General features: G+C 32.8%; 1 protein-coding gene across 3 annotated transcripts; it reads left to right on the top strand.

Annotated features, from left to right (window-relative positions):
- Positions 1-4,042: 4,042 nt before the first annotated feature.
- LOC108988202 lies at positions 4,043-6,482 on the top strand. Of its 3 annotated transcripts, none has more exons than XM_018961372.2 (4): positions 4,043-4,184; positions 4,980-5,094; positions 5,192-5,255; positions 5,723-6,464. In XM_018961372.2, exons 2-4 carry the CDS (start codon positions 4,994-4,996, stop codon positions 6,026-6,028), a joined length of 471 nt encoding a protein of 156 aa, XP_018816917.1. In that variant the 5' UTR covers positions 4,043-4,184; positions 4,980-4,993; the 3' UTR covers positions 6,029-6,464. The 3 variants fall into 3 exon arrangements, with proteins under 3 accessions (XP_018816917.1, XP_018816914.1, XP_018816916.1); XM_018961369.2 differs by having other exon boundaries at positions 4,056-4,184; positions 4,909-5,094; positions 5,723-6,482; XM_018961371.2 differs by having other exon boundaries at positions 4,111-4,225; positions 4,909-5,094.
- Positions 6,483-7,614: the final 1,132 nt, after the last annotated feature.

The following is a 7,614-nucleotide window of genomic DNA, read 5'->3' as shown; positions in this document are numbered from 1 at the left end:
TTCATCGATGTCTGCGTAGAATTTGTTTGAAAAGTGGGAAGAGATATAAAATTTTTATTTTATCTTATTATTATAATTTTTTAAAATTTTTATATAAAATATAATAAGTAATTTAATATTTTTGAATTTTAATTTAATTTTTTTAAATTTTAAAATAATAATAATATTAAAAAATAATATTTTAAATTTTTATCTAAAATAAAAAATTCTCATTTTACTTTCTAAATCTATCCGCATCACCGTGCATTAGGCCATTACCGTACGCTTAATCTTCAAACTCCCTCAACCACAAATTTAGGCTGATTTTGATTGCTATCTAAACTACTTTCTAGTTTAGAAGCTATCTAAAGTTGACTTGGTAAAGCTTTATAGCATTAACCTCACAATTGTTTACAGCTACGTACGAGACCCTACCTGCTCTGCTTTCTTATTACATTACATAAATTAAAGACTTCCCTGAACTTACGTAACTACTTTTAGACTTCTGTCATTTTAGCCAACACCTATCCCTATATTAATTGGCTTCATTTTTCACTTATGCACCCTTATAGATGCTAGATTATTATTGGAATCCCCGCCATGCACTCTTTTATATATTTATTTTTATCAATGGAGTAATTTTTAGATGTGTAAGCTAACCCACTCATTTTGAAGAAAAAAAACTAGAATTCATTATTAAAAAATAATTTTTGATGTTCGTCTCAGATTTATTTTTTATTTTTAAAAGTATGCGTGAAATTTACAAATTTTGAGATTGTAAATATTATTTCTTTTTTATGTATATATCGTTCATACAGGAAAGAAAGAAAAGAGTCATGAAATTGAATGTTAAGAAAAAATAGCAGAATGAAGTAAGGCATATAGTTTGGTTTGGGCTAGGGCTGAGCACCGATTCAATTGAAGTCAATATGCCCTAATTTCGACTCCAACTCCGACTTTGTCAAAGTTTGAATATGAACTCTGACTCCGACCACTGTAGACTTCACTCTGACAAGTTAGAGTCAAGATTGGAGCAGAGTTGGATCCACAACCACCCAATCACTGAAATCACCCAAAAAACCAAACCAAAATGCATATGTAAACTCAAATTAAAATGAACAAATTAAACCCAACAAAAATTGACACAGATCAAGAGACATAGATTGAGAGACAGAGGGTGTTGGTTGCTCCAATTCCGCATCCACGTGCTCTGTCGTTCGATCGGATGCGCTTGATGGATCGGCTGTGCTTGATGGTGTTGGTTGCTCCGACGATCTTGATCTCTTGATATCCTAAACGAAACCACAAATACTCAAGAGTGAGTAAGTAAGTGAGAGAGTGAAAGTGAGTGAGTCGGATAGTGAGGGGGAGTAGATCAACGGCTGCACGGTGGGCAAAAACAAAGAGAGGTGACAGACTGTGTTAGGACCTGGGTTTCTAAAAGAACCTAAGTGAGATGAAAATGAGAGTGAGGTTGTGCAGGGGCGGGGTTGGGTAGAAATGTAGTCAATGTAGTCAAAATGGTGTCATTTTTCCTATACAAAGGACGTCGTTTTGCTTAGGGGGAGAGAAGCATAGAAATCGTAGTCAAAACGACGATGTTTTGATTGAATTTGGGTTGGTAGTACCTTTTGGGCTAGTCTGCTTCGATTTTGGGCTTCTAAACCCAATTTTTTTTCCTTGTTTTGAGCTCTTTTTTTTTTTGTAAACTCTAAACCAAGCCTTTTTTTTAACTCCTAAATTTAATTTTAATCTTAATCTTTGTTTTAGCCCTAAGTTTTTATTTATTTATAGTTTTTATAATTGTTAGTATTGATTATTAGTAAATATTAATTTCCTAGTATCTAATTACATGTTATCATAGTATAGTTTGTTAGTATTGATCATTTTATTTATAGTTTTTATAATATTTTTTATCACTCAATTTAATTGTTAGTATTAATTATTAATAATTACTATTTAAATCGACTTGTACTATAGCGTTTAGATAGACTTTGTTATACTAGTATCATCATACATTAGTATTACATTATATACTCATTATATTTGTACTATACTAGTAACTTATTTATCTTATATACTTATACTATAATATTTAATTATATGTTATTATAATAATATCTGACTTATTTCTAACTTACATGTTATTATAGTCTATTCTATCACATTATAGTATAAACATATTATTTTATGATAATTAACTCATACTACTTAGAGCACTCTCATTGGATTAGTCAAAGTTAAATGACGGTTTTGATGAGAAAAAAGAAATTTGACTTTTAGCTATTTCATTCACATAAATCTCCACGTTAGATTATACATTTATTCATTATATGGTAATGAATAACTAATAATTTAAAAAATATTTAATTTTTTTAATTATTAATTTATTTAATTTTATCATATTTTACTATTCTACTTATTATATGTTAATTAATAATCATGTTCTTATTAAATTAATATATCACTACGTCAAATTAATATATTAATTGTGATAAAATATGTGATAGAAAGAAAGGAATAGAGAAATAATTAATAAATATGTATTTGATGTATGTACAGTAACCTTCAAATTTAAAAAAACTTTTGAAAGTTATTATAACCTAAATGCTAATTCAATGTAAGCATATTTTACTTTTTAATAGTTAAATATTCATTGAATTTAACTTTTAACTAATCCAATGAGAGTACTCTTACTAGTATATCATGAATTTAACTAACCATATGAGTTATATTTATATAAAATATATATAACTAATATATAAAAAAATACATAGATTTTTCATATGTATAATATTGGAGTCGGTATGAAGTCATTCCGACTCCAACTCCAATTCCGATCCCATCTCGATTTTAACTCTTACTCTACTCCAATTTTTAAATAAAAAAAAAATCCGAATTCAATTCCGACTTGTCGGAATGAAAATATGAAATAATAATCGCAATCGAATTTTTGAATATTTGCTTCGCCTAATTCGAGTCCGGAGACAGTAGAAACAAATTTCGCTGGAGGGAGAAAATGGGACCAAACTGTATCAAAGCTCACCGGAGAGTAGTAAACTCCGACAACTTTCGAAGAACGGTCCTGAGCGTGATGCACGTGATAGCTTTATTGCTGGGAAGCAAGTGGGATTCCCAGATCTTATGCGGGGGCACGTGTCATGATCTGGCTCCGAAATCTGTGCGCGAAAAGACATGGGATCTGAAGATGCGTACGTGGTGGGACCTACTGTTCGCCGTTGGTCTCTCTCTTTTATTTTTATTTTTTGTTGTTTTAATTAATTAAATGGCGCGCCTGGAAAATTGGTGCCGGAAAAATAATGATATTATAGTTGATAGCATCGTAATTTACATGGAAAAGTCAAAGTGACAGGGAGAGATTATGCAAGCCAGCTTGATCCAGCGGACTGGGTCTTCTGTCCGGTCTGTCTTGTGTTATTATTCCTTCACGTTTTTTTTTAGTCAAAAGTCAATTTTTATCTCTCTCCGCTTTTTTTCCTCGGACGTCTTATCCAATTAATTCTTAAATTATTTCTAAAAATGTCTGGAATTTACATATATTTTTTTCTTATTCATTCTCTAAGAATTTTCACATGTTAGTTTGTTTTAAAAAAATATTTCATCTCATCTCATTTAATTATTATAATTTTTTTAACTTCTAATACAAAATAAAATAAATAATTTAATTTTTTTAAATTTTAAAATAAAAATAATATTAAAAAATATACTCTAATAATATTTTATTCAACTTTTTAACTTTAATCTCATCCCATCTCATCTCATCTCATCTCATCTCTAAAAACAAAATAAGCCTAAAAATTATTCTAGACTACATCAATTAATATGATAAAAATAAAATAAAATTCAAGATAAAACCTGTCAATATGACAGTTAATCCAATATGTTTGTTCATAGGGTAGTTGGTTGATCCATAAATTTTATACGGAGACGTAATTGAAAAACAAGCATGCTTACCTAAACCGTAGAATCAGTCATTTTGCTCTTTAGCAAGAAGACCAAGATACATATAATTGTTGTGTTTTTTTTTTTTTTTTTTTGGGTAGTTTTTTGGCATATGGTAAACTTCTGTTCTCCCTACCGTCATTTCTCAACCTCTATAAATTATCTTAGATCCAATCCGCCCCTCGTCTCCCTCGTGGCGCCGACCTTCACTTCTTTCTTCTCTCCGAGGGATTTCCCCTAGGGTACCCTCTCTCTCTCTCTCTCTCTCTCGATCGATATAGAGGTATATATGTAGTTAGTCTTCTCGACGGGTCGTCTTAGCAGATCTGGAGCGTTTTATTTTCTGTACCATTTTAGACAATTATACATAAACCTTAGCCTCTGTTTTCGCAACGGATCTGGTGGAATATAAACCGTCTTTCGTTTTGTTTTTGAATTCTCATATTGGGTTTGTTTTCTTTTCCTTTTTTATTTTCTTTTAACCTTTGATCAAATTTGGTTAATTCATGTGAGCTGTTCTTCTTGGCGAGGTTTTCCGTTCAAAACCAATATTTGAGCAATTTATTCTACTCAAGTACGTAGCAAAAAGTTTTAAATTTTGAGGAGTTTTGTCTCTTTTCTCCCCATGAATCGGAGGAAATCTCGGTCCTTTTCGAGGTCTGAATCTCAGATCTGCTATTAGACTCGTAGAGTGCGCAAATCTTGTAGCTCTCTGTTTCTTTGCTGAGAAAACGGGGCTAACTTTTTTGTTTTGAACTGTTAGTTTGTTTTGGTTATCAACAATTTTAGATTTGGAGCTCAGCTATCCCCAAATATTGATGTTGTTGTTCTGTATAATATATATTTCACGTTTTCTCGGTAACTATATGGCTTTAGATGGAAATTAATCAAAGTTTGTACTTTTATCGAGATTCAAGACTTTTTGTAAATAATTGTCTTATTTTATTTGTGATATTTGTTAAATAGGCATTTATCTGTGATCCTTGGATCCGTTTCAAAGATGAATCACTTTAACCTTCAGCAGAACGCCTTTGCAGTTGGCAGTGAAGAGATGAGGGGCTCTGTTTCGATCTCTGATCTTGTCTGCCCAAAGCCTAGGCGTGTTGGGGTTTTGGCTAATAATCCTGTGAGGCCCTTGAGATGGCACATGAGGTATTTTTTTTTTATCATTTCTTCGAGGTTTGAGGGTGTTGTGCGTGTATTAAGTGTTTGACGATTGTAACTTTGCGGTTTTGTTTCTGGGTAACAGTCATCAAGCAGAAGTTTGTGATTCGAAGGCCGGAGCAGAGCTTCTTGATATCATTCTCATGAAGGTTAATTTGTGATTTTCTTTAATTGCTTCATTTATGTGTTTTGTTTTAGTTGACCTGCATAAGAATGAAATACATGAAGAGGCGATTTATTTCTGTGCATGGAAAACCAAATAAAGTAGGATGGGTTTTTTTTTTTTTGTTTTTTTCCTCAATAAACATTGATCTAGATCTAAGCCAATCGATGCTTGATTGATGGCCTGAAACTTATGTTTAAGGTGTCTACTTTCCAAAATATACAGTAAGTTTTATGTGCCTGCAATTCTTTTTCTTCTGAGATGTCTTAAAAATATTATTCGTCTTGTAAATGCTGATATCAAGCACTCTCAAATGTTCGTTTACTTTCTTGTTCAGTTGCCATTCACATATTATAGTCTTCTTCTAGGTCACCTGTGTAGGTTAATTTTGTCATGCCAGGGATTTGCTCTTAACTGCTCTCTGGATTGTGGCTGATATCTTGGTTTCTGCAGGAGGGTCGTGGGCCAGAGCAATCTCCAACCCATTTTGCCTCGTCACCGCCATATTTTGTTGGGTCTCCTCCAAGCAGATCCGCCAACCCATTAATCCAAGATGCTCGATTTGGAGATGAAAAGATAACTCCTATTTCACCATTGTCAATAACATCTCCTTCCGGGGTTTCATCTCCATCATCATCTTCGCGCAAAGGAGGGTGTGCTAGAATGAAGTTTGGACTGAAACCAGCCACAGTTAGAGTAGAAGGTTTTGATTGCCTTAACAGGGATCGCCAAAATTCCAGCATCCCTGCTGTCGCATAGAACCCCATCACAGGAAGTGTACATAGAAGAAGCTAAATGCCACCAGAATTCATAAACACAGTCGATGTAACAAGAGAAGGGAATTTTGCATATTTTTGGAGAGCATTAAAGATCTTCTGTTAGTAGGTCATGTATATATACCATATGTTTTTGTTGGTGATCATCTCATTGCGAATATCTCTGTAATTAGCTTGGTTGAACACGAAGGAGACAGCAAACCTTGTGTTGTCAAGCAAGGGTTTGAATTATGTTGTAGTGCACGGTTGTTTTCTGTAATAGTAGAAGATGGGCTAGTTTTGGGGGTGGTTTAGTGTCCTAATTTTTTAGGTGATCGCCACGAAAAAGTTCTGTATAGAGGCGGATGGTGATTTATTTTTGGTCTTTTACCCTGTAAATTTCTTTGGTAATTCCTAATGATATTGTCTAGTTCTTATTTTGTTTTTGCCTTAAAAAATCTATGATATCTATCTATTATCTTTGCTTCGACGTGTTCATTTTGTAACGGCATTTATTGTACATTAATTTCTCCATTTGTTTGGTTCAGATGTGAAAGAAATCGTTTTTGCCTTCTGTTGTCAACATTTGAAGCCTTGTATTTGTCTTCACATGATTGTGCCGAATGTTAAGAGGGTCTACTATTCTTTCTTCTGCATTTCAAGTAGAATGAATGTCTCTTTCATATATTGCTTCCATATTTGTCAAGGTATAGTATCGACTCCCCCCATTGGGCATTTCCTCGTGGCTTCTCTTGTACCTGAGCCAACATGGAAATTTTAGTTTAGACATCATTTTCAGGAACCTTGGTTGCAACTTGCTTTCAGTATTTTGTCGTTTTTCTTTTTAATTAATTTTACATATAATTAGAAAGTGCGTAATATTAACCGTTCTGAAAAAAAAAAAAGTAAAATTTATTATTAAAAAAATTATAATTTTTTATATGAATTTTATATTTTATTATTTTTTTTTAAATTAATTACGATTACACTATTTATGTTTGTACAATTTTTTTTTTTGGGCTCGTGGTTACTGTCGGTTGAGGTAGTCTTGACAATATAATCTGAGAGGGAACCATTTTCCGACAACAAGGCATATCGGACGTGGGAGATTATTTTGAAAGGTGGTGCTTTTTCCTGTTCTTTTCAACAGAAAAAAAAAGAAAAAAAAAAAAAAGAAAAGGTCGAGTTGGTGAAGTAAGATTTGATCTGAGATAGGCATCAATCAATAAAGTTATTGGGGGCGGGCTGCCTGTGCCTTCATTGCTGGCAAGTGTTCTTTCAAATAATGAAGAGCCAAGGGCGTACCTGAAATGTATTCGAAGTTGTATGGCAATTAAAAAAGTTGAAAAAAGAAGGCAGATATTTTTAAATAAATAAGCAATTACCCATTTCAAGATCAGCTTATATATGCATGGTCACCAGAGTGTCAGTAGTACTGTAGGTTTCGACATTATCATATCGTTTGATAGAAATTACGTAGAAAATACGTAATACCCACCTTGTGAAGAACAAGAAACCAATGAATTAAGGGATCAACCTTCTCTATATGGTAATCTTATATGCGACTCCTCCATCGATCGTCAACACGAG

This window comes from Juglans regia, chromosome 1 (genome assembly GCF_001411555.2).
Source record: "Juglans regia cultivar Chandler chromosome 1, Walnut 2.0, whole genome shotgun sequence".
NCBI lineage: Eukaryota > Viridiplantae > Streptophyta > Magnoliopsida > Fagales > Juglandaceae > Juglans > Juglans regia.
Note: the sequence above shows the minus strand (reverse complement) of the source record. Positions and strands in the feature narration are given on the sequence as shown.

Coding starts and splice junctions, on each gene's coding strand:
- LOC108988202 (XM_018961369.2), top strand. CDS start 4,943: ATGAATCACTTTAACCTTCAGCAGAACGCCTTTGCAGTTGGCAGTGAA. Junction 5,095..5,191: donor CCCTTGAGATGGCACATGAG/GTATTTTTTTTT, acceptor TCTGGGTAACAG/TCATCAAGCAGAAGTTTGTG. Junction 5,256..5,722: donor TTGATATCATTCTCATGAAG/GTTAATTTGTGA, acceptor TGGTTTCTGCAG/GAGGGTCGTGGGCCAGAGCA.